At 37.3% G+C, this 26,724-nt stretch overlaps 1 protein-coding gene across 6 annotated transcripts in view; it reads right to left on the reverse strand.

Moving 5' to 3' along the window:
- The window catches only part of scn8aa (sodium channel, voltage gated, type VIII, alpha subunit a), a 62,446-nt gene extending 36,323 nt beyond the window's left edge, over positions 1 to 26,123 (reverse strand). For 2 of the 6 annotated variants that reach the window (XR_009206761.1, XM_058410097.1), the window contains exons 1-9: positions 25,822 to 26,123; positions 21,682 to 22,013; positions 12,726 to 12,846; positions 10,564 to 10,651; positions 9,517 to 9,645; positions 7,387 to 7,478; positions 3,208 to 3,429; positions 1,083 to 1,146; positions 777 to 918 (exon numbers count right to left, since the gene is read on the reverse strand). Coding sequence is in view for 5 of the 6 variants with exons in the window: in XM_058410097.1 (XP_058266080.1) it covers positions 777 to 918; positions 1,083 to 1,146; positions 3,208 to 3,429; positions 7,387 to 7,478; positions 9,517 to 9,645; positions 10,564 to 10,651; positions 12,726 to 12,846; positions 21,682 to 21,957 (1,134 nt within the window). In the remaining variant the exon portion in view is untranslated. Of the gene's footprint in view, positions 1 to 776; positions 919 to 1,082; positions 1,147 to 3,207; positions 3,430 to 7,386; positions 7,479 to 7,702; positions 7,795 to 9,516; positions 9,646 to 10,563; positions 10,652 to 12,725; positions 12,847 to 21,681; positions 22,014 to 24,687; positions 25,103 to 25,821 lie in introns of those variants that run through there. The other 4 variants (XM_058410098.1, XM_058410100.1, XM_058410101.1 and 1 more) reach the window with 4 other exon arrangements.
- Positions 26,124 to 26,724: the final 601 nt, after the last annotated feature.

Genomic DNA, 26,724 nt, shown 5'->3' on the forward strand with positions numbered 1-26,724 from the left:
GTATGAATTAGTGGGGTTTCTGTTACCACCCAAAATTTGATTATTTTCCAATAACAGCGTGTGTTTTATTCCACTTCTACCTCAGCAGTGAGTAAGATTATTATGTATTAAAGAACAGCATGTCATATATTGTTCATCTATCTATAGTTGTTATGTTATGTTATGTTATGTTATGTTATGTTATGTTATGTTATGTTATGTTATGTTATGTTATGTTATGTTATGTTATGTTATGTTATGTTATGTTATGTTATGAAGCATCCACAAAATTAAATAAGTAACAAAAAAGCATCATCTGTCCTGAAAATGCATGTGTGGGTGAAACAACAAAACCCTGACACTAGAGACTCCTTCCTTAAATAAACATCTCATTACAGAAAGCTTTATCACTTCAAAGATTATGCTTTTGTTGTTATTTTAAGATTATGTGGATGTCCACCACACTAGTCCATGTGAAGTAGCTGTTACTGTGGAAAGGACAACATTAGAATTTGTGTTAATATACAACTGTCTGAGGTGTGCTTTTACAGAAAATGAATCAATGCCTTCCAACCAATCACGTTCAAGAATTCTATACAGCACTTTGTTAGACGGGCAAAAATAACTTACTGTGATTATACTTCCACACAGCAGAAACCACCATTACTCACAATCCTCACAAAACATCATTAAATTTGCTGTCAGTGGGATGTCAGGTCTGTCTAAGCTAAACTATCTTAATGAGCAAATTATATAGTGTGCAGCAATAACTCAAAGAAAATATGATGCATGCTTACCAGCATGTACAAGTTCTCCCAAAAGTCCTGTGTCATGAGGCGGAAAAGAGCAAGAAACGCCCAGCCAAAGCTGTCAAAGCTGGTGTAGCCGTAGTTTGGATTGCGTCCAGCCTTCATACATGTGTAGCCTTCAGGACAACGTCTAACCAGAAACACACAGAACATGCAATAAGATTACAGGGTTCCTTACAGCATAAAGTCTTATTTACCTATGAAGCAGGACTTCCAGGACAGTTGGGTTAATCTCTGAAGCCTATTTGATAGCATTTAAGCTGATATGTTGTAAGAGACTGCACAGAAACTCACCCAGCATCAGAGCCGTTTCCACATAACAGAGCATCCAGACTGCCAGGAAGTTTGTAGAAATTTTCTGGTGACAAACAGAGAAGCAGCTAATGTTAATTCCAAGTGTTTTTCTGTCTACTGGCTTTTTTTGGACAGATAAAAATGGCTACAATTAAATCAGGGCTGTGAAAAATTCAGGATCAGACGAATTTCAATCCAGTGGCAAGTTGTAGAAGTAAACATGAGTGGAAAAAGCTCAGAAAATATATAATAATAATAATAATAATAATAATAAATATTATTGTTATATATATATGTTTAGCAAGAAATCAAATCAAATTTGTCTACATCCACATGAGATTTGTCAGAAATTCATTTTACATTACATATACTCTACATGTTAGCATTTTTTGTTTGACATATGTAAAATCTAGTCTGTTTAAACTGAACCCTGGTGCAGCTTGTTTAGACAGGTGAGAACACAGTAATCAGGTTTAGATTATCTGGAGCCTAGCGGTCTCAGTCCAGTTCAGTTCTAATCAAACACAATAAGAAAGTGAATAGCTTGTCAAGTGAAGCTTTGTGTACTTTGTGTTTGCATAATTTTTAATGACTTTTATTATGTCCATGCTCTGTGCTCATTATTTCTGTGCACTTGGTAAATATTTGGTTACCTTTGTTCTGTCCTTATATTTCTGACTAATAAATGAATGCTTTCAGACCTAAATGCCCCTCAGTCATATATATATATATATATATATATATATATATATATATATATATATATATATATATATATATATATATAAAAATTATGTGTAGTGAAAAATACCAGAATCAGGTTTCACTTTGATTCCACAATTAGACCAACAAGTGTGAAAATTACAACCAACTGAACTGAAGAATTATAGAAGTGAATAGATAAAGATATTTTATTAACCTTTTTTATCAGTGGACCTTTTGATTGACATTTTCTAGCAGTATAAACAAATGAATAATCCTTATTATCAACTAAATTCTATACAAATTAGTCTATAAAATGAGTCAGGACACTGTTGAGGTTCAGTGTGAGAGATTTGTCCCCCTGTTGGATAACCTTATCTTAAAAGTGGTTGAAGATAAACAGCTAGTTTAGATTCTTATAAACAAGCACTTGGGGCATCTCAGAGAGCAGAAATGGGTGTGATGTCACTATGTACGTTGAATATATTTATATTTATATGTATATTTATACATGTTTACTTAAAATATTTTAAAAATTCTTAAAGCCCTGAGTGTCCACTTTCATATGAGCCACTAACCACCACTGTGGAGTGTGAGATGACAAAGAAATTCTATTCTGAACATGGACACAACCGAACAGGCGCAAATTCTATTTTCCGGTCTCTGATCTTTTTGTGCAGTGAATATCTAGAATCTTATGTTATTAAAAATGTTCTAAATCTTATCCAAACTTTTATGGCTTTTAGGCATTCTATGTACATCCATCCATTTTCTATACCCACTTTATTCCTAATTAGGGTCACAGGGATCTGCTGGAGCCTATCCTAGCACACATTGGGCAAGAGGCAGGGGTACACCCTGGACAGGTCGACAGACCATCACAGGGCCACACATATAGACAGACAACCACCCACACTCACGCCTATGGGCAAATTAGAATTACTAATCAACCTAATGTACATGTTTTTGGACTGTGTGAGGAAACCGGAGTACCCAGAGAAAACCCATGCAGGCACGGGGAGAACACGCAAGGTCCCTGCCTGTTCGAACCTGGGATTCAAACCCAGGACCTTCTTGCTGTGAGGCAACAGTGCTAACCACTAAGCCACTTCAAGGAAGCGCCATCATGTAAAACTACTAAGTATTCATTTTCAGTTATAGTCAGGTGAAATACACAATTTCCTAAAATGATACTTAGGTATAATTTTTTTTTCATAATTTTCCAGCCCTGAAGGTCAGCAAGATTTATGTCCCCCAATCTTCTTATTTTCTATTATACTTTGCGTCACTCTGAGTCACTTGAATCCCTTCCAGGAAAAATAAAAACTAATCTCCTAAATGACTGAGACTCCTGTCAAAACACATAATGCTCAAATCTGTGCACTGTCACAGCATCTAAATGCATTCAGGAGGCTTCTCTCACTCTCATTCATGATGTACTCGTCCCAGTTGAAGCTTTCGGTGCCGTTGGCCTGGTATAACTCGGTGATGTTGATGGGCCAGATGACACACTTGTGCCGCAGGTTCCCCATGAAGAGCTGCAGGCCGATGAGGGCGAAGACGCTGAGACAGAAGACAGTGAGGATCATCACATCCGAGAGCTTCTTCACTGACTGGATCAAGGCGCCAACGATGGTTTTTAGACCTGGATGGTGGTGAAAATGACCCCACGCGTTCACACACACACACACACACACAGAGGCAAGGAGAGAGGCACAGAGAAGTTTTGTATGTGTTCAACTCGCAGATGTGGACGAAAGGGGTCTCAAGGCATGAAAGGGAGACAGAAGGTTTTAAAAGAGCCACATACACAGTGCAGCCAATTTCATAAACTCTCTCTCTTCTCTCTCTCTCTCTCTTTCTTTCTCCCTCCCTCACACACACAGGGATATAATTTTCGGTGGTTTTGAAGTCCACTGACTTTTAAAAGCGAAACCAATTTTTCTGATCATGCCTTGACCTCCTTTATAAGTCGAGAAATAGACCAGAGTCACACAACACTAACATAAAATATATATCATAATACAGCAACTGTTTGGGAGCCATCTCTTTCCATCCTCCATTCAGTGTGTAAACTCTAACACAGATATGAAGTAAGGAGTAAAGCAACATGAAGGTGAGAGTTCTCCAGTTACACCTCGCATCTTCAAATGTTACAGTCCTCTTATACCACAGCAATTTGCCAAACATAACTATTTTTTCTCTCATGTTGTATATTTTATATATATATATATATATATATGTTTTTATAGTGATGCCCAAGTTTCTCAGGTTCTTATCCCTTTTTATTTATTTTAATTTAACACTTTTATTGTTTCAGTAGCAGTACAGTCATTTTAACTCTCTCTAGCACCTGATTATTGTGACTGAGAACTGTGAAATAAGGTTAAATTTTATCCTCACAAAATGTCCAATATTAAACTCTGATGTTGCATGAACACACAATTTACGCTAAGTACTGATCCCAGTGTTGCAAAAGTGTCTTCACTGAGATCTGTGAGGACCCAAAGAGAGGACTCCCTTCAATAAGTCTGTGACATCCATCCATATTTAAATGCTGCAGCACAGCAAGGGGGCCATGACAGAGGGAGAGCAGGGCATGCAGGGAGAGGGTTCAAAGCGGAGATCGCATGCAGGGCATTTAAACCCTAAGGCTGAATGCATACAGTCCAACAGCGACATCTGATGCAGCTCCATTGGACTTGTAACGTCATTAGAAGTGCAAAGCCCCGTACCCCAAACCTCACTTTACCTCACTGTCAGCACATTAGCATAGTCAACCTCTGGCCCATAATGGAGAACTGAGCACGAGTAACAAAATATCACTATACTCTCAATATTCCTCTTAGCAGGATTCCTCTAAATGACCCTGCAGCAGAGGAAAGGTTGCTCTGTTGAAATGACTTATTGTATTGAAGGTTACTATATTATACTAGTCTTTCCTGCTACTTGCTCATGAAGCATAAAAGACACCAGGAGTTCTTATTTTTAAGTGATCTGAAAGTATCCAATTTCCTTAGTTTACGTAGTTTGGTTTGTTTTTGTTCAGATTTCATCGTACATGTGTAGCAGTCTGGGAAAACCCATCAGATGTGCTGTGACTGAATTCTCGCAAGAAAAGACAAAATATCTGAGTTGGTTCCGTCTATAGCATACTCTTACACTTCAGATCTATGAAACTATTGTTGTATTTCAGGAAAATGATGAGGAAATGATTTTATTTCGCTTTTCAGTTTTGCCAAAGCCTGCAAAAGACCATGTTGGGGAAGGAGTCAGTTCAACTAAACTTTACTATACCTTCCAAAACAGCCAGTCTGACTACAAAAGGTTTAACACCTTGCTAGCTAAGTAGAAATCCCTCAAACTGTGAACATAAGACTTTTGCTGGACAGCTACATGCCCTAATGATCCAGATTATCAGCTAACTGAATCAGTTTGTAATCAGATAAAGATTGTCAAAATGTCTGTGATGCTCTTAAGCTGCAATCAGAATGCAGTCTTTAAGCTTTCGGGGATTTTCAAATGGAAAGAAATATATTTTTGGTTGAGACTAAAGCAAAAGAAAAAACATATTTCAGTTCATTTTCAGGACTATATATAGTAAAAAAAAAAATATGTCAAAATGTTTCCCAGGCCGCTACACAAATAAAATAAACTCAAAATGAAAACAAAATAAATAAATAAAGTTCCGATAAATAAGTCAACCAAGCTCGTTCTGGGCTAATATTATAAAAGCAAGTGTCTTTCAAAGCATCATGCAGCATAAAATATATCCCCAATCTAGGCTTGGCAGTCTCCATAAACAAGTAAGAGGTATAGATTTAGGAGTTCACTAAAAAGTGCATTGAAATGTAGATACTGATGAAAAAAATATATATATATAAAAATGTTTACGATATCCAGTGTAAAGTGTTCCTTCTGCTTTGTATGTTACATTTCTACATAAAAAAATAGCTCTAGTTCTAAGGTGTGTCCCAAATCACATTCTTATGCACTATTCTACACCATTCTGTATGGATAAAGTATAGTGTGATTAGTGTACTGAAAATTCCAACAAACAGAAGTGCACTTCTAGGACCCTTCAAGGATGATGCACTTATTCAACCTGGAAAAATGAAGTGTGGCGTGTTGGATGCACTCATCGATCCACATTGCTTACATACATTAAGAAGGGCGGGGTTAACCAGGCACTGACGCTGGATGAGAAATCATTTTCAAGATGGCTGACGACACTCCGGTGGACAAGAAGTGTCTTAAATTACCCCACGTTGTGTGATTTATTTTTCAACATTCTAAAAATTCACTGTATTTTGCTAAAACTAGCCGTGTCGCATTACGTGCTTATACTTCTGCTTAGTAAGAAAAATATTAGTGCTCCATTTTGGATGATACGACCCTTCTAAAATTCATACGCTAGATGGGATAGTGCATAGTATAAGTGCATAGTGTGTAATACGTCATTTGGGACACAACTCGAGTTTAATATTCAGTGAAGGAAATCTACACAGTTATGAAAGTTATGGTGTTTGGATGTTTATGGGCTTGTTAAGGGCAGCATATTTAACCTGACTGATACTGTTCATGTAGTTATGTGTACTTATTTATTCTGTTGTATTGTGCTGCAGTTGTAGCTCTGGGAGCACTCTCATATTTCAGATTTTAACAAGGAGCAGCAAACCATACAACACAGTAATTTAGAATAAGAACATGTTAGACGCATCAATCATCATTACACGTGTTTAAAAGAACATTTTAGATCATTTATACTCTATCATTTATACTGTATAGTCGGAAGTCTAAACGATTGTCTGCAATGTTTAGTACAAAAGTTAAATGTTATTGTGAAGGGTGTCAGTAATTCTGGAGTTCATGTCGTGTCCTGGATGAACATGAAGATAATAAATCTGCATTCATTTAACATCGAGATATTAAATTCTTGATTTAACTAGGAACTGGTAACACTATATAGTCATATATCGTCCTGCACTTTATTATTTAGTGCATTGATTATCGTCGAGCTGTTCTGAACTTAACTGCTAGCAATAAAAGAACCTTGTAGCCTATAAAGTTCACATCAGAGCGCCCAACATTTAAAACAAATAATAAATAGTGTCGTCTGCGTGCTTTTCTAACTATATTACCTCCCAACAGAGTTTTAGACTGAAAGTACCCTTAGTGCATCGTAGTGAAGCGGGATCAGGATGTATTTATTCATAGAGACTTCAAAGCACTTCTGTAAGTCGCTCTGGATAAGGGCGTCTGCCAAATGCCATAATTGTAAATGTGAAATAAGGGAAATTGTGGTAGAGGTATTGGACTTTTGTTGCTGCTCCATGAGCCTCTGTGTGTCAGTTTGTCTCCTTCAGGGCAGAAAGCAAACTATGAGACTCGGACCACAGTGCAACAGTAGACTGCAAAGCCTATCAAAAATGTATAAGCACCATTTTTGATCATTTTGGAGGTAGAAGGAAAAACAAACAAAAAGAAAGCAAACCAAATAGTCACTTCTAACGTAATCCTTGCTAAAACCATAACAGTGAAATGAAACTTAAAAAGAAACAGAAACGCAAAACTCAGCCTCAGTGTTTAAATTGGGCCTCACCTGGAATGACAGAGATAGTTTTCAATGCTCGGAGAACTCTGAACGTTCTCAGCGCAGATACATTCCCCAGGTCCACAAACTCTGTTATATATCTGAAATAAGGGAGGATCACACACAGACACCAATGACCACCACAAACACGGCAAGAACACCAGCACGCCACTGGACCAGGAACTACACCACTCACAGAGCCTGTCCACGAAGAGGGGGGAAGAAAAGAAAAGGAAAAGAAACAACACACATGTACACGCACACACACACACACACACACGCACACACACGGCACACGGCCCCTCCCGTCCACACACGCTCTTACCTGGGATTACAGAAATAGTTTTCAATGCCCTCAGAACTCTGAATGTGCGCAGAGCTGAGACATTGCCTAGGTTTACAAACTCTGTTATATACCTGCAATAATCAAATCAAAGTTACACAGAGACACACGATCACAACGGTTCAGTACCACAGGCAGACAATTACAGTAAGGACTGATCACTTTTTCTGTTTAACCAAGATAAATCATTCAATATAATACAAGGATAATAAGGATTAACTTGTGTGGAGCTCGTCTGCCTTTGGTTCACATGAATGGAGCTTCTGTAGTATCATCTGCTTTCTGCTTATCAATATCGTTGTTAAGCATGGAGTGTAATGCATTTACGGCAATGTTCAGAGGTACACACGCTTAGTGACAAATTTCTGACCTTGTTTTTAAGTATTTAAGTTTCTTTAAAATGTATGCAAAGGTTTGATTTCACATGGTGGACATAAAACAGCGTTTTAGTCAGAGCCACTGCTTCATTGTATGCGGATAAAATTAAGAGCAAGGCGAGCCATAAGCATGGCAGTTGAATGCTTGGTCAGCTTCTTCTTCAAGCGTGAGTGTATATTCTTACAGAAAAGCAGTGAATTAACCCAAACATTACTTTATAGCACATAAAATAGCACTGAGGCATATAATGCAAATGGGCCACTCAGAAAATAGACATAATTATATATGTGGTATTTTAGTGGTTAAGGTGTTGGACTACTGATCAGAAGGTTGTGAGTTCGAATACCAGGTCCACCATGCTGCCACTGCTGGGCCCCTGAGCAAGGTCCTTAATCCTCAATTGCTCAGTTGTATAAAATGAGATAAATCGTAAGTTGCTCTGGATAAAATAGTGATTGAGACTTAAGATGCTCAAGATGCAGACCTCTGAACATGGCCCTCACTCCACGTGTTCATTTTGCTACTTCTATTGAACTATTGACAGAAATGTATCAAAAGACTTTATTATATCATTTATATGGAAAAACAGACATTTCCATAATAACATTTCTATAAACTGATCTGTGTGAAAGTGATCTAGGAGAAATGAGAGAGTGTCAGAGTATGGTCCATGGCTTTCCAGGAGCTGTCAGGAAAAGGAACAAGGAACAGTCTTGCTGGAACACTTTAAAGGTAAATATACTGTGTGTAGAAAAAGATCTAAGCTCACACAACATACACACTCCACTCATTAAAGAGACAGGAAAAAGTACAGCCAGTGAACAAGGTGAAGAGCTCAGAGAGAAAACACTGAAGAAGACAGACATATTCAATATCAACTATTCAACGTCACCCAAAACTTGTAATATTTCTCTATTACAATTACTCCATAATGGCTATTAAAACAGTAGCTCTACAAAAATGATGATAGAAAACGAGGGACAAAACATCTACACTTTTACTTGAATTAAAAATTAAGAATATGTTAATTTAATGATCCAAGGTTCTGTGCACATTTGGTTAGTTTGAAGGTCAAGCTCCTGAAAAGTGTAACAGTGATAAATTGGTAGTAAAGGTTACTGGTTACACTGTGATTAAATGGATAGAAAAAATAGAGCCTCCCCTGTTCATTTAGTGTAATGAGAGTAGATATTTGCTTATTGTAACCTGATAGGCTCTTATGTTCATATTAATATATAAAATTAGATTCAGAGCTTTTCGTTGCTTATTAAGGGGTGACCATTTTGATTTTCAACCCCAAATCAAATAATTCAGTCATTAAGGACTTTGTTCACAGTGACTTTAAGATGTTTTTTGTGGGGGTTTAAATTTCACAAATTCATCATAAGCTGTGTTGATGTGTGCTGGAGGATACTTACGCCATTGAGATGACCATGAAATCCAGCCAGTTCCATGGATCTCTCAGGAATGTGAAGTCGTCTATACAGAAGCCGCGGGCGATGATTTTGACGAGTGATTCGAACGTATAAATTCCTGTGAATGTGTACCTATGTACAAGAGAGTGACAGCAAGGAGCTTAGGGATAATAGTAATAAATGATACTAGTAAGAAAAATCTAGCTGATTGTGATATACATATAAATATGTCTATGAAGTCCTGATTATCCAGAACATGCAAAACAAACTGTTATAATATGGACTGGGCTGCTTTAAAGGACTCAATTGTTAGTTAAGGGTTCTTAATTAGGGTTCACTGGACCCCTTCTGATAGGAAAATGATCCATTTAGGGTTCCTTTAAGCGTTCCACCGGAAAGAAAGAAGAATTTGGCTAAATTTGAAGCCTGATTCGCTTCACTTCTCGATCAGAAAACGTCTATTTTAAGTGATTATCTTTCTAGATTCTTCTTTAGTGTGAAGCAAAAATCTAATCCCAGCTATTCAAGAAAATTTTAATGTACAATATATATTTATATCTCAATAACTTGACATCATTTGTGAAAGACCATTAATCCGTGACAGCCAAGCTGATGTCTGTTTTAATCTTCATGGGAATACTGCGAGATCTCAGAAGGTTTTAAGAGATGGGAATCTTGGTCAGGATTTTGACTTGAGAGCTTGATCTGAAAGAGTGCTGTTTTACTCTGGGCAAATCTTGTCGTGTAGGAGGACCGAGGGACGATCCAGGACAAAAATATCATCAAATCTGTCTTTCTTTTTTTTTTTTGTGGAGTCTCTCACATTTCTCATATTTCACCATTGGGTAGGATTGTGTAAATGTTGTTGTGTGTTCCAGAGCTATACTGAGGAGCTAATGCATGTGGTTTTATAATGATTTCTCAGGCACATACCGAAATAGACACACTTGGCAGCCTTATTTCTTGGACTATGTCTTTAAATAGCATGGATTTTATACTGTATCAGTATATTTTATAAAGGTGTTCATGCAGTGTGAAAGGAGTACTTACTCTACTTGTTTGGACCATTCTGGAGGATTACTAAACGTCATGAACACACAGTTGGTCAAAATTGTACACATGATGATCATGCTGAATAATGTGGGAAGGAGTTAAGGCAAATTGGAATAAGGCAAGAGAGAAAAAACACTGCATGCTGGTCAAAACATTTCAGAATTTCAAATATTTACTTTGCAAAATGAAAATCTAAAACTACTGCTTAAAATGTATCCCGTGCAATCAATCACGAAAATGGCATAAGAATAAATTTCATCTTAGTCTGGGATTATTTGTCCAGACAGTTTTAATGCTTCTGGTGGTTTGGACTGCTGCCACATCAACCATCAAATAATGCAATATGACCAAAGGCCTTTAGAAGGATTTGCACACGGAGCCCATTCTCAACTTTCTAATTCTGAGCTAAATATCGATTTAACTAATAATATCAGAAAACATCCTTACACGTAGACTGCTTAGGTCTATATTTATTGTGTCGTAATTGCATTAAGTGACGAGGGTAAAATCTGCAGTGTGGCACGTTGTAGGTCACAATGACAACCGGCTACATTTTAAGGAGCTACTTTAACCAGCTACAGTTTAAGGAGCTTAACTAAACTACGGAAACGCAGGTTTAAAAAGAATCTAATAAACTTTACTAAGATTTACTGTACTCTATTGTCGCTCAGTGCTTAAGTAACTAAACAGGGATGGACAAATAATAACACCATTAGCTAGCCCACCAAGCAAGTAAGTGCTTTGTCAGAAATGTTTTGGTTACTGGCTACGCTAAAAGGTATTAGCTAATGCAACATATTAACATAGGTACAACTAACTAGCCAGTTAGGTGTATTAGCACAAACTAGGTGAAATGAGTTTGTATAATCAGTAAACATTTCTAACAAAGTTAGACATGCTAAAGTGTCACATAAAAGACATTTGTGACATGTTTATTTTCTCTGTGAGGTGACTGTTAGTTACTAAAAAAAGTGGAGTATTACGTGGCAGCTTAGCAGACGGGTCTGGGCCAGATCTGGCATTAAGCTGGCATTGCTGGCTGAGTGCCGGCATGGCAAGTGGTATGTCAACCAGATGTGGACCAGGTCTGGCAGTGATGGCACTGTTTATATGATGGCATGCCAGATGTGGCCCGGTTATGGTTTGGTTTATGTGGCCCAGGTCTATCCACGCCAGGTGTGGCCCAGTGTTAGCCTTGTGCTGGCCCATGCATGGCCCACCTCTGGCAAACCAGATAAGGGCCGTGATTCTTTGTGGCATGTGGGCCGAGTGTACTGTAAGTGCATTGTGTGGGCCAAATCTTGCCCAGACCTATTTTGCTATCTGGGTTTGCTTAGTTTCATTAATATTTTCACACACTTTGCTAGTTCTGGAAAAATAATCTATGAACACTAGATGATGGATGATTTGCATGGTGCAGGAGGTGCTGGGCTTTGGAATGAGTAGTTTGTGCTAACATCACACCACAATTAAATATAGCTACGTAACAAATTCATGTCAATAAGGAGTATGATTTTTTTCTGATTGTTGAAGCTATTTTTCTGCCACCAACTACAAATACAGTCTAATAGCCTCAACATGAATTCTGTATGTATCCTGGATGTCTGGGCCATGGATTTCTCCACCCCTGCTATGTTAGCTTAAAAGCACAGAGTTTAGCAAATAGTTTCCAGCTTAATGACTTGGAAACCAACACTGGAATCTGCTCCATCTCTTCCAGGAATTGACTCATTATATGCACAGTGATCACTCCTGGGAATCATGCTAATGCACAGCCTGGGTTTAACAGCTGTGCTGGATCTTCTCTGTGCTGAAGTAGATACAGCATGCTTAAGGCAGTGTAAACAAGCCGTGCCTCACATTTCAAATATTAATGCACAGGAAGTTTTTTGTTTTTTGTTGCTCCATGAAACAAAACACTGTAAATTGTTGCTGACCTGCCATTGCTGATGCTGTTCTAATGTAAATGTCGAACTTATTTTCCAACTGTTTTATGTTTTTCAGTGGCCATTAACAAAACTGCAGGCATGCAGAGTCAGACAAATACACACACACACACATCAGATCCCTGCATGTTGACGCCTTATCATCACAAGATGTGTAGTCTCAATAGTCTGTCATTTCTCCCAACACTGTATGCAAAAGCAGATTGAAAGGATATGAATGTATTAAAATTTTAATAGCTATTCGCCTAAAAATATTAAAAGGGCTTATAATGTACAAGGAAGGCGTGGCACTAAAGCGGAACATTGTTTTCCCTTTGTTTACCACTATAAATGTCTGCAGAGAGAGAGACAGACAGAGAGAGAGAGAGAGAGAGAGAGAGAGGGTTAGTTTCACAATGTATTATACACAGTTTTAGACACCATAAGCATCAACAAGTAAACAATATTTTTACACATACAGCTTCAATAAATACTTGAAATGCATACATACATAAATACATGAAAATAAACAAAACTAAATTCATTAATACAAAAACATTATGACAAGTAACAAGTAACAGGAAGTATGTAGGATTAATATATTAATATATATATATATATATATATATATATATATAGTATTAATACATGTAAAAGGTATTAATATAGAAATTAAAATAGAATTATAGAATTAGTAGTTTGTTAATTCCCCTTTCTAAAAAAGATAAAATATTTTATAATAACCATCCACCTTTTTTGTACCTAAGGACAGGTTTATTTATGTTTTTATTTTTCTATTTAAAGCTACATTGTAAAACTGAGGTACATTATTCGCTTTTTGCCCAGAATCAATACCTTGCCTTCATTTCCACTTTCACATTCAACTGACTGGATAAAAAAAAAAAATCAAGATAAACATATCAGTATCAGTATATTGTTTTCTAACCGCCACAAAATCCCAATACAGTGCTTCATTTTGGATGTACACTATCACTTGCATATTTCAGCTTGATTTCAGCTACGGAGGAATCCAATCCAGCTTGTGGGAGATGCTCCAGGAAGCATGGGGTGAAATCTCATCAGATTATCTTAAAAAATTGACCGCTAGGATGCCCAGGCCGTAACTGCTGCAAAAGGTGTTTTTTGATGAAGGCAAAGTTTGAAGAAAACATTCATCATTTCCATCAAAATCATTATTTCTAACTCTGACATGTCAGCATGTCCTGTTCTTTTGCTATATTTTCTATTCAGACTCATTTCGTGTGTGTTTCCTTGGAAAACAATACAATTTTTAAGTGATCCCAAACTTTTGAGCAGTAGTGTATATAAGAAATGAAATTACATGCCAACTAATGACATGGCTACATGGCAAAAACCCTTCTAAACATAATTAAAAAAAAACTCTGCTCAGAACTATGTGGACAGGGAAACTCTCACTTGTAGGGCTTTACATAGAACCATTAAGAATTGTCCCAATAGGAGAACTGAAGAACCATTAAAGTATTTTACTGGAATTAGCATCATCAGAATGAATGAATGAATGAATGAATGAATGAATGAATGAATCATCTAGTTTCCTACAGAAATATTACAGAACCACAAATGACAGGTTTGCATATCTGTCTGGACATTTTCTACTGACACATTGTATTAAACCCAGCGATTTAAAGGAACAAATGAATGATTTGAATGCTTTAAAATAACAATAGCAGATGATAACATGTCAGAAATTGATCGAGTACTGAATGCTGAACTAGATCATATTAGTCAGCTAATATTAGTTAAGCTAAGCTGGATCACTCTGAAGCTTCTTTATGCGAGAATATGTGTGTAGATAATATTATCATATTCATCTGTAAGCAAATAAATAGGCAGCATACAGGATTGTTTCTAAAATATTTCTATGATTAATGCTTGCAATATGGAAATAAGGAGTGAGCATCCAGTGTGTGTGTGTGTGTGTGTGTGTGTGTCTGTGTGAATGAATCATGACAGATCAAGAGTTCTACAATGTATTTTGATGTATTGCAAAGTTTAACAATACTTATAAGTGCTACATGTATTAAGTATTTTGTCAGTCTCATGCTGTTCTACTCTTCATCAAAGCAGCCGGTGACTTAAAGTGCAGCTGAAACTGTGCTTCATTTGTTTCAGCACCAGAGTCATGTAGTAATCAGTGTAGAAATGTTAGATTTAATTAAAGTTCACTTCACAAGCACTGCCGGTGGAATTGGGCTAGAAAAGTTCAGTTCAGTAAATATCAGACTGTTAGTCCCACACATATTCACACACACACCACACACACGCACACACACAAGAAATGTTTTCAGTTTAATATATATATATATATATATATATATATATATATATATATATATATAGCTCAAAATTCACAAAAACTAACACACACACACACACACACACTGAAAGACGTCATGTGCATTTCTTCTTTAAGACGCAGGAGAGGCAACGCAGCTCCTGAAAATTTTATCATTTAGAGCAAGACAGCAGAGAACCTCAGGAAGAGAGAGATGAGGGAAATGAGAGGGAAAATGAGAAAAAAAAAGACAGCAGAAAAGAGAGAAAATGTGATTAATAAAGAAAGAGGTGCAGTTCTGGATGGATCATAAGTCATTTTAGTCTAAACCAACTAAAATGAAGACTGAGCTAAACACTTCTATAAACACAAAGAACACTATGGTGTGTAAGATCTAAATGTAAAAAAAAAAAAAAGGATTTAATAAAAAAAAGGATTTATTGTCCTCAGGAAGGACAAAATGTTTCAAATACCTCAAATAAGACAACAACAGATAGAGAAACGAAGACCTTTCTAGGAATAAAAACTGCTAACAAAATGTCAATCTTAAAATTTAGGTTATATAAGAAAACACCAAACACTAATAAAATGTGTTCTGAACTATATTAAGTCATATTGTGGCTAGAGTTCATCCACAGACATCTCTGATAAGTCAGTGCTCACTGCATTTCATTTTTGGAAAAAAAAAATCACTCAAAATATTACAGACCTAGCCTAAAAAACAATGCAGAAAATGTACAAATCATTGTTCTAGCATATGAAAGTAAACAAATGACTCTGCATCTCAATTATGTAATGTGTTCCACATCTGATTCTTAATATAAGATACTGGGGAAATTTCTGTGTGTTTTTACTGTTACAAAGTATGTGTGTGTGTGTGTGTGTGTGTGAGAGAGAGAGAGAGAGAGAGAGAGAGAGAGAGAGAGAGAGAGAGACTGTGTAATAAAAGTCGCAGTGGAGGAAAAGAAATACAGGCGGAAAGAGAGCAGAATCAGAGCGACAAAATGAATCAAATCAAATTACAGAAGCATAGTGGAGCAGATAAACAACACTGGGAGTAGACTGGTGATAGATACAGCGTCAGAGAGAATGATAGGGAAGAGAGAGAGAGAGAGAAGGAGAGGGAGGAGGGTCGAGAGAATAAAAACAGCTCATGCACTTAAGTCATTAAGCCGGACTGCAGCACCTACCTCGTACATCAATAGACAAGACGCCTTGTGTAACATACAGCACCACCTACACGCAGAGCAAACGCCTCCTCCTTATGTGCTACGCTTTCCAAAATCTGCAGTGAAATATCTTTCAGCCTCAAACAGATCTGAATCTTGCTGTTAATCAAGAATTCCTAATATTGCAAACATTTCTCAGACAAATCTAATTACATTACTGTAAATGTCGCGCTAAGATCGATGAAGATTCACACACAACATCCTGTACATCTTAATCAGTGCTATCAGAGAAGAGAAAATAAAGAAAGAAAATCTTTATAAATCTCCTATTTCTTCTAATAGGATGTATCTCAAGATCAACATCTGTTTTTCTTGGAACATCATTTTTATCCAATCAACGTAAAAAAAAAACCATGGTGTTTTTTGGAGATTTTTGGTTATTTACAATGGCTTCCAGATGCACCAGTTGACTCCAGAATAGAATTATTATTATTTCATTTTAGCTCAAACAAAATGATTAGAAAATAGTGAATAAAACACTATTTCATGTGTAAACGTCTAATTATGTAAAGAATACAATCAACACACAATAATCAATACCCAATCCACAGCAATTATTTTCCTATCACAGCACATCAGAACCTGAACGCTTACACTACAGCAATTTATAAATTAAAACATGAATATTTGAATACAGTTTTCAACCATTTATTCCATTCAATGTTCTGTAATTTGTGAAACTTGCCATCTTGTCATCACTTGCACAACAACATCTACAGACATCTTATCCTGCTACTGAGAACCTGCAAGTCTCAAAGACTCCCATTTCAGAAAAACTTGGAAGGACGAGCTTTACCTCTGACGGTTACGAATACGGCGAAGACTCCTTCCTTAAATGTTAAATAAACATCTCATTACAGAATGTCGATGATTATTTGTTTGTCTTTGTTATATAAGAACAAGTTTTCGATGATGTGCCACATCCGCCGGGCACGTCCATGTGAATGAACTATAGTATAGAAACAATATGCATTCTTATATAACCTATTATTTGCAGCCTTGCAGCCAATTCTACTGTCAGAGATATAAATCATTGCCTCTTAAACCTGTTATTAAAAATATTTAAGATATTCAAAAAAAATGTCCTAGTTGAAGAAACCACATTGACTGGATGGGTGGGGCTCACACACTGCTTTCTAAATGGGTTCTACTTGAAAGCTTGCCTAATAGTGTAACAATATTTCGGGCTCTTCATAGAACCTTTAAGGGTTCTCCCAGAGGGACAAGCTGAAAGTAAAGGATTTGAATGCGTCATCAGCACTGGGTGGAGTTGAGTCCGTCTGAGTAGAACATTTCAAGAACAAGGGGAGGGTTGCATCAGTGAAACACTTTCCGGCATTTTCCACCACCCGTCTCTGCTTTCTACATCGTCACAGACTGGTGAGTGTAGAAAAATAGAAAATATGGAGATGAAATGAACTGAAAAACAGTGAATGTAGAACTAGAAAACAAAGGGAATGGAATAAATCTAAAACAAAATTAGCACTATGAAAGGAAACGTCCTAAAACAAAGGATGATGGCATGAAATTTGTACTTGTTCAAGCAGACAATGCTGGAATTCTCTGTCTATGTCCCTGAGCTTCTAACAAACATGTCCTAGCGCTCGGTGCAGCCAAGCCCGAAAGTGCTGCGTCATCTGAGGCAGAGAAGTGGCGCATTCGACAGAGCCCAAACACCAAGATGAAATATTGTTCTGTGTCATGCCCTCTCTCTATCCATCTGCCTCAACACCACAACCCCCACCAAATCGGCGACCCACGTCTTCGTGAGCGCTCAGCTCATCAGCCGTGTGGTCTTGGGCTGCGGTTAGATCAGCTGCTCCTGCAACCAGCCAGCATCCAGGCCTAATTGTTGCTGACAATGTAATGGGCCTGACTTGTCTCTAAGAGGCTGTAAAAGCTGCTGGCCACAACTCCTGCACTGCACTCACTGTGAAAAGAGCAGGTTGAAAAGAGCATGGAGTCGTGTTTCACCGCCGCACACTGAGCCTACTGCGTGGAAAACAAAGCCTAATGCAAGCCTACTATTGCTGTGACAATAGATTCATATCAGGTGATAAATGAGGGGCAGGATTAGATCATATCACTACAATGCTCTGATTTCCAAACCCTGGGCTGAATATGAAATGAGCTGAAAAGGAAATTTGCTTGAATGAGGAAAAATCCGGTCATAGACGTTCCAGGTGATTTGGACAAAACCTCTAATAGTGATTTTGTTTTTCTCCAATGTTTTTCAGCGAAGGGTTTCACCAGGAGATGGCAATCACCTTCTTTGTGCAGTAGGCAGAGCAGTTGCATAACAGGAAGCATGCACACCATGAGAGTGGGATAAAGAGAGTGAGAAAGAGGGAGAGTGTGGGCGAGAGACACTGACAGAGAGAGAGAGAGCGAGAGAGAGAGAGAGAGAGAGAGGTACATACATGACATTCACACACAGCTCTATGCATTATTTAGGACAGGTCGACATGGCAGATCTACTGAGGCTTCACTGGGTGCACTTAGCACCAACCCACCGCTCTCTTAAGCACAGGAAGAAAAGACATGGCCACACACCTGGAAAAAACATCTACTCAGAGTACACAAGACAGTCATTAGAGACGTATATGATTCTAGCGCTGCAAAACCTCAAGATAATGAACTATACTGCACCAGAAAGATGTGCTAGATGATCAACAACTTTCATTTAACAAAATCTCTCATTGCTTCACTGAGGCTACATTCCAATGAGTAATGACCAAAATAGAGTCCCAATGTGTGTGTGTGTGTGTGTGTGTGTGTGTGTGTGTGTGTGTGTGTGTGTGTGCGTATATAAATGGCTGTATCCTATTATCATAATGCTAGCGTGTCAGGTATTTATTAAACTTTATTCAAACAAGAACCATTCATCGAGAAGAAGAAGAAAATGGTGGAACAGAGTATGTAGGCAGATAAGCTGTTAAAAAAAAAAGCCTTGCCCTAGAATATTTACAAGTTAGTTAATGCGTAGTGTGTTAGCTAATTTGCCAGTTAGCAGTTGCAGAAATCAATACCCTGATGTAACCCTGACAGAGGGCACAGAGTCACTAAAAATATACAAATATAATCTCTAGCTGTGGGCTTCAGGAAAAAAGCTCTAGTTTCTTAATGATTTCAAAGAGAAAAGACATAATCATTAGCTTAGTGCTAGCAGAACTAGGGCTAGCTTCATCCTAGTAGTAGTGGTCAAGCAAATAATTTCATTACTGATAAAAAAATTTTTTTTTACTTATGTAAATGTCATGCCTCTTTGATTAAAATATGATTAAAACTGAAATAAATCTATCATTTTTATCAGCTTTTCTTTCAGTTTGCTAGTTTACTAGGCATGGGCATTATGGTGAGAAAAAGCTAAATGCTTTTCTAACCCACTCTAAGTAACAATTTGCTAAATTAACTAGCGTACTGATTAGTGTTGCTACAGTGTAATGAATTTCTTGAGGAGATTCTGTATATCTGTAAATATGGGCTGATTTAAGACAAAAATTAGCATATTAACTATAAAGCTAAGTAACCAGCTGTCCTGCTAGACGGCTATAGAATAGCAAGAATATTTCTAGTTTTAAAACGGCTACCCGTGTCTATATATTACAGCTTGTCTCACTGTATGGCAAAACATGGAATAGCCTTTCCTTTCTCAACGTCCTGTTCTGTAATGGGGCTGGGAATATATGTGTGTGTGGGTGTGGGTGTTACCTCACACACACAAAAAAAATGATGGTAGGAGACTTCTTTGTTCACTACCTTTCTGGCAGATTAGAGAAAGGACAATTATTAAAGTCTGTCATCTGGAACAACAGTGCTTCAACAGTTTCTACTGCTGACCTTCTCCCCAAAGCCCCAGAGCCATCAGCTTACAGTGGGTGAGCTGATACAAGCAGCACCACACATCCCATCCCAACCATAAACAACATATTTCTTCTGAAGGCTTAGAAAAAGACAAAATTACTGGAAATGCCAGTCTGTTTTTTCTAAAAACATTATACTCATCGTGGAAGGACATGTGCAGAGATGTGGTTACATACATTCAAGAATTAAGAATCGTAGCTTTGCATGTGAATTTGAAACTTCCAAGTGAATATCTAACATCTGATCGTATCACAGTGTAACTGTATATAAAAAAATGCTCCACAATTTTTGTTCAGCAGTAAGAGTTGTAACAGATTGTATGACACGTCTAAATGAGTATAAAGCCCAAAACCCCCTATGGAAACACACAAAAAGTCCTGTTTTAGTGAATATTAAATATTAAAATGTTTGTAAAAGGAGACTAGGTTAATGACTTAGCTGTGAAATTGATTTTCCTTCAAATCTCTGAACATTAACTGAATGAAGATAGATAGATAGATAGATAGATAGATAGATAGATAGATAGATAGATAGATAGATAGATAGATAGATAGATAGATAGATAGATAGATAGATAGATAGATAGATAGATAGATAGATAGATAGATAGATAGATTGATTGATTGATTGATTGATTAGATATTGTGTGTTTATTTAGTGTTTTTGTTTTCCCAAAAATGATTGCATTCAGAGCTCAAAATGGTTCTTTCATGGATCTATGAAAAGCCCAACAGCATCTTTACACACTTTCCACAGATGTAAAGAAACACAAAGCAGCAAAATATACCAGAATACAGTTCTTCCCCAAACCACATAGTTTAAAGCACACAGTTCTGCTGTCCCATTACAATTTCCCTTCACTAGAGCTAAGAGGTTCAAACGTGTTCCAGCATCACAATGCTCAGTGCACAAAGTGAGCGCCATGAAGACATGGTGTGTTAAAAGGTTGTAGCAGTGTCCTGCTCAGAGCCCTGACCTTAACGCCATTGAACACCTTTGGAATGGAACATGGTCTGCACCTCAGACCTCCTCACCTGGCATCAGAGCCTGATCTCACTAAGGCTCTTGTAGCTGAATGAACACAAATCCACACAGAAACGCTTCAGCTTCTAGTGGAAAGCCTTTGCAGAAGAGTGGAGGTTATTATAGCGGCAAAAGGGGATTTAATTTGGGATGGGGTGTTATATAATAAGGATTTATTCTAAAGAGATACAGATTTTACTCTATAGAGAGATGCATTTTGTACTATACAATACTAATTATTTTACTCTACTTAAAGAAATTAATTTTATTCTGTAGAGAGATTGGTTTTTAAACTACAAGTGTTTGTATTTTACTTTCTAGAGACCTGTTTTATACATATTTTATGGATTTTATTCTACAGATGGATTTTTTCAATTTTATTCTATACATATATATATTTTATTGTAGATTTTACATGATAAAGAAGTGTATTTTACACTATAGATTTATGTATATGCTTTAAAACAGTACTTTTAGAATTGTAAATTATTATGAACAATAACTAATAAAATTAAGAAAATTTTAAGTAACCAAACCGCCGCTATAAAACACATTTTAAAGACGCTGAGCTGCAAATTGATCCTTTTCTATGACAAAGATGTTTGGCTCATATCCAACAAGGTCAGGCCGACCTTTCGACAAGCAAAGTGAGCAGAAAATGAAGCTACAGCTGTCCAGCCTGCTCTGCTGTGTGAAATAGGGAACCTACACAAAAAAAAAGAGGAAAATCCACGAGCTAGGGAACTCAATCACTCACTTTCTGATTCATGTAGAATGGATCGATGTCCTCCAATGGTGTCGCCACCATTCCAGAAGGAATGTCGCCGTAGATGAAGGGCAGGTTTTTGCCCGCTTCCAGGTCACTGTTGGGTTTAGGCTTGTCCTTGTCATCATCATCGCGATAACTGCTGTCTGGCTTGGGTGGAGGCTTGGCTTTCTCCTCAGCGATACGCCTCTCAATGTTAGCCAGAGACTCCGGGCTAAAATATCTGAAGCTGTCAGGTCCTGGCGGTGCAAGAAGGGCTGCAGCCATGTTTTCATCCTGCAGCGACTGCTTCTTTAGTTAGGGACCAACTAGGGCAGTGAGCTCTGGGAGAGAGAACAGAGAAGATGGTAAACATTCCCAAATCAGATCATTTTAATCCATGACACCACGACGGCTTGACAATGAAGGTATTATGCAACTTAGAAGGAAGAATAGAGCACTATTTTGCACTAATGATGATAAAGGGTCTGCTTTTACATACACAAGTGAGCACCACTGAGATGATTAAAGGATTCTTGTAATCAAAATCGACATACAGACATGTGAAGATTACCAAACCTTATAGCTAGACATCACACTCGTATTAACATGGGACTAAAAATAACAGCCTACAGTTCAAAAAACACACAGTAGCTAAAAGGAGAAAGACTTAAAAAGGACAAAGCACTAGATCGTGTATGACTCATACCTTTTTTTCTAATATATATATATATATGGGCGTTGAAAAACAAACTCAGTTATGAAGGAAACAACTGTGTCCATAAGCATTTAGCTACATTCTGATTCAGTGACTCTTATCTCTATTTGTCCTGTAATAAGTGATTTGGAAAGATCAGTAAAAATTCTATAGATGATACATTTATAGGCAGAATCTTGTATATTCCTTTGTCCTAATAATAAGCCGCAATAATCCATGGACCATGGACCATTGACAGTGCCTACTTCAATGGCCAGTGGAATGGTAATGAAGGAGGGAGTGACATGACTCTTTTAAAGCAAGCCATCTTCTACGTGATGCATTTATTGCTGAATCATAAATCACAAGCTCTGCTCAGGCTCTTACAAGCTAGAAATTTAACCAGACCAACCAGAACATCAATACACCACTGATTGCTATTATTAAGCAGCCTGACAGTAGCAAATTCTGTTTTAATAAAATGGGAGCCAAATGTAAATTGAATTAATATTGCGTATATATATATATATATATATATATATATATATATATATATATACACGTGTACATATATATATATATATATATATATATATATATATATATATATATATATATATATATACGTGTACATATATATATATATATATATATATATATATACAGGTACTATGGAAAATAAACATATATATATATATATATATATATATATATATATATATGGTTATTTTCCATAGTATATACAGCAGAGTAAAGCACAATGTCCTGTCAGCTGTCTGTTCTCTACAGGTATCGAATATCAGTGATTGTTTTCAGTGTATGTAAATATTTGTTCAAAATTCATGGAACAACATTAGTCTAATTATTTGCTGATCCTATGTAGTGCAGTTGCTGTTTTTTTTTTTAATTAATAAATAAACAAATTCCTTATTATGATGCTTATCTTATATTTTAACTAAATGGAGAAAAGCAAAATGATCAACCATCATATAAAAATGAGAAGACGATACGGTGACTCTGATTTAATAAGCAAGGAATTCAACTGAAGATGAATCTGAACCTCTTATTTTGCTAATGAGCACATATTAAAGGCTAAGACGTTCTAACTACACTGCTCTTTTGTCTATAATGTTATAATGTAGGTGGGCAGTCCTGAGCTTATAAGTATCTGGCACGACAGAATTTTCTTAGGCACGAAAAGAATGTAAATATTTAAGGTAGGATCAGATTTCTAAAACCTCCTTTGTTTTGCTGAAGATCATGCATATAACAATGAAAACAGAACACTAGAGACATAGATAATACAATATGCAGAATTAAAAAATTCTTTATAGATGCAAAAACTACTTAATCAACAATAAGGAAAGCATTTAGTTTTAGATTTTTTGAGTAATATCAGCATCTTTAATAAGCAGAACCATGATTTACTGTTTGTTAGTTAACACTTAAGCCTGCAATATGCAAATAAGGCCTCCAGCCAAGCACTAAATGGTTTATTGAGTGCTGTGAGCATCCTGACTAATCTCAGAGTGCAGATGAATGAATCTTGGATGGATGAATCACACAATTTATAGCCTACTCTCTTTGATCCAACATATGCTAATCGTTTTGGTTAAAACTAAACTTGGAGGTCATTCTTTAATCATGGCACATCACATGGCTCAGCAATGTGCTTTTGCCTAACTGCAACGATTACAGTGTGTAGAAATCTATCAGTGAAGATTATACTGATGATGATGATGATGATGATGATGATAGCGCATCTGAAATAAAATATACGCCATATATTAGTGACATATTTGGATCCGACGTAGAGGCCTACAGAGCCGAGATTGGCGGAAGGGAGCTGTCTTTTCAGCACCACTCACTACGGCAGACATCGTGACGCTGGACATGAAATTTTATCCACTTGCTTCAGAAATGCAGTCTACATGTTTATTTTTTAAAACGTTAATGCACGGCATGACGTCAGGTTGATAACTTTGTCGTCATCTATGTGCAGATCAGAACGAGCATTCGTGCGACATCCGTTTTTAATTCGCTCCAATTTTGCTAGCACAGCTTAACGTGCAACGTAATAGCATAACGAGGCTTTCTTTTACCAGCGCAATGAGGGATGCAATCCAACAGAGATGCTGTAAATGCTGAAGGTGCATTACTCATGCATTCCCATGCGTCTGATTAAACACGTAGAGCTCTGTATTTATAAATCCTAGTTAACATCAGCCAAACAAGTATTTCTGTCCATCCCACTGAGGCTGCAGGTTCATCCAAATCAAAATCGCCCTCGATGCGCAATGACATCCCAACACTCTGCTTACCTTGCTTTCACCGAAATGCCTGCATATCTGTTGATCAGCTTAGTTAAGCACCATTAGCGAGGTCGCACAGATCATCTCGGACACGCTCCCTCCTCTACATGGTCAAAGGACTGAAAATGCGCATCCATAGATAGGATTTCATCACTGATTGTCTTGACGAAAAATCAAAACCAAAATGCTGCAGTAGGGCGGTTTTTGTCTCGGCGGAGCCTGTCGTGTAAAAAAAGATAATGCTGGGGGGAAAAAAGAAGCGTCTCGGTTAACGTAAGGCACGAGGGGGGGAAACCAGACGATCCTGCACTGAAGGAGAAGTGGACGACGATGTAAAGGAGGTTATTTGTTGAGAAGGGAAAACGCTGCTGCCTACCACACCCGCTCCGTCCGCCCCTCACCGACTCCACTGCACACTGCAGCCAGGGATGCACCGATACACCGAGTGCCAATCGTTATATCGATACTCACCTATGCAAAAGCAACAGCTCAGAAAATTATATATTTTTTAAAAAATCGTGCGTTGCTTAGTGTGAGCATTCATTCTGTATTATGTCACTGGGTGTTTTAATAAAAATCACAGCAGGGCTGATATTCCAACAAAATAGTCCAAGCCAAAAATTTGACAACTCAACTATTACTTTCTCTTTTTTTCTCTCTTAACATAACTATATCACTAGTCTCACATGGTAATTTTTGGCTACATTCTTGAGCAGACCTTGCAACAGGATTTTCCCCAAATCCATAATACAAACGTGTCCAAATAAATACAATCTGTGTGAATCAGCGCCATCCAAAGGCAGGATTTTCCCACTTTTGAAGGCTACGAGTCACCTAACTGCTTATGTAATGCACAAAAAAAAAACCCAATTTATAATATCAAATATCGATGCATGTATCCATAGTGAAGCTGAAATGCACCACTGTCATGCCACCAGTGCATGCATGCTTAATGCAAATTTGGAAAGGAAATGCGACATACATAGATCAATAACAACGAAAAAAAAAATCCTAATTCCAAGTGATGCTGTGAAGAAATGCACAAGACGCGCTTACCATACAATAAAAACCATGCGACATTTTGACTGGGTGTGATTAATCAGATGAATAGGAGTGAAGAACACAGCTAAACAGCGCACTTACTTGTTAAACATTAACAGCTATCCTAAAACGCACGGCCGGACTGCGGACGTCGGAAACACTGAAGAGAAACGGCGTTGTCCGCCATATTGCTGCTCCTTTCCCACCTTCCCTCCCAGTGTGCGTGTATTTACTCTGCACTGATAACGCCTGAGCTCATCCCAAAGCAAGACGCTCTTCACTGCTTACTTAAAGCTCAGTCCTTCACCCGAAATAAATAATATGGGCTTCAAATTGAAATGATCTTTATTCCATATACGGAATAAAACTCCCGGAGACAAGAAGCTGCGTGTTGAAGTAAATCTTGAATAAATGAATGAATGAACGAATGAATGAATGAATATGATTCACAGCGCCAACGGGAATCGGTCCAAATGACTCACAAGAAATTTCCAGCTGGATTCTGGAGAGAGATCATAGAGTACCCAGGACAAAAATGGATCATACAGTACCCAGGACAAAAATGTTCCTTTTCAGTTATCAGAGGTTAGAGTAAACTTTGATAGTAGTCAGATTTACCTCTAAACATTTTTTATTGGACTCAAAACAATTAAAATATTGGTCAGAATAGAGCCATAGATGTCAAAGTGGGGTCCAGGAAGCTCCAGGGTTCTGTCAAGGTTGGTATAAGGTGGTGGAGTCGCAGCTCTTCATTATCATCGTTATTACGCTTGAAAATGTCAACTGGAATTTAATGACAATTTTAACATAATAGGTTCTTTTTTGGTTCAAAGGTCATAAATTAAAACTGTCATAAATATATATAAAAAAGATATTGTTTACACGTAAATAATGGCGCTTTTTTTAAACATATATTTTGTTTGTTTGAAAAAATCTCTATCTATGGATTTTCTTTACACTTGAAGGGGTCCTTGAGTGTAAAAGGTTTGGTCTAGAGGACTGGGA

This window comes from Hemibagrus wyckioides, linkage group LG15 (genome assembly GCF_019097595.1).
Source record: "Hemibagrus wyckioides isolate EC202008001 linkage group LG15, SWU_Hwy_1.0, whole genome shotgun sequence".
Classification (NCBI taxonomy): Eukaryota; Metazoa; Chordata; class Actinopteri; order Siluriformes; family Bagridae; genus Hemibagrus; species Hemibagrus wyckioides.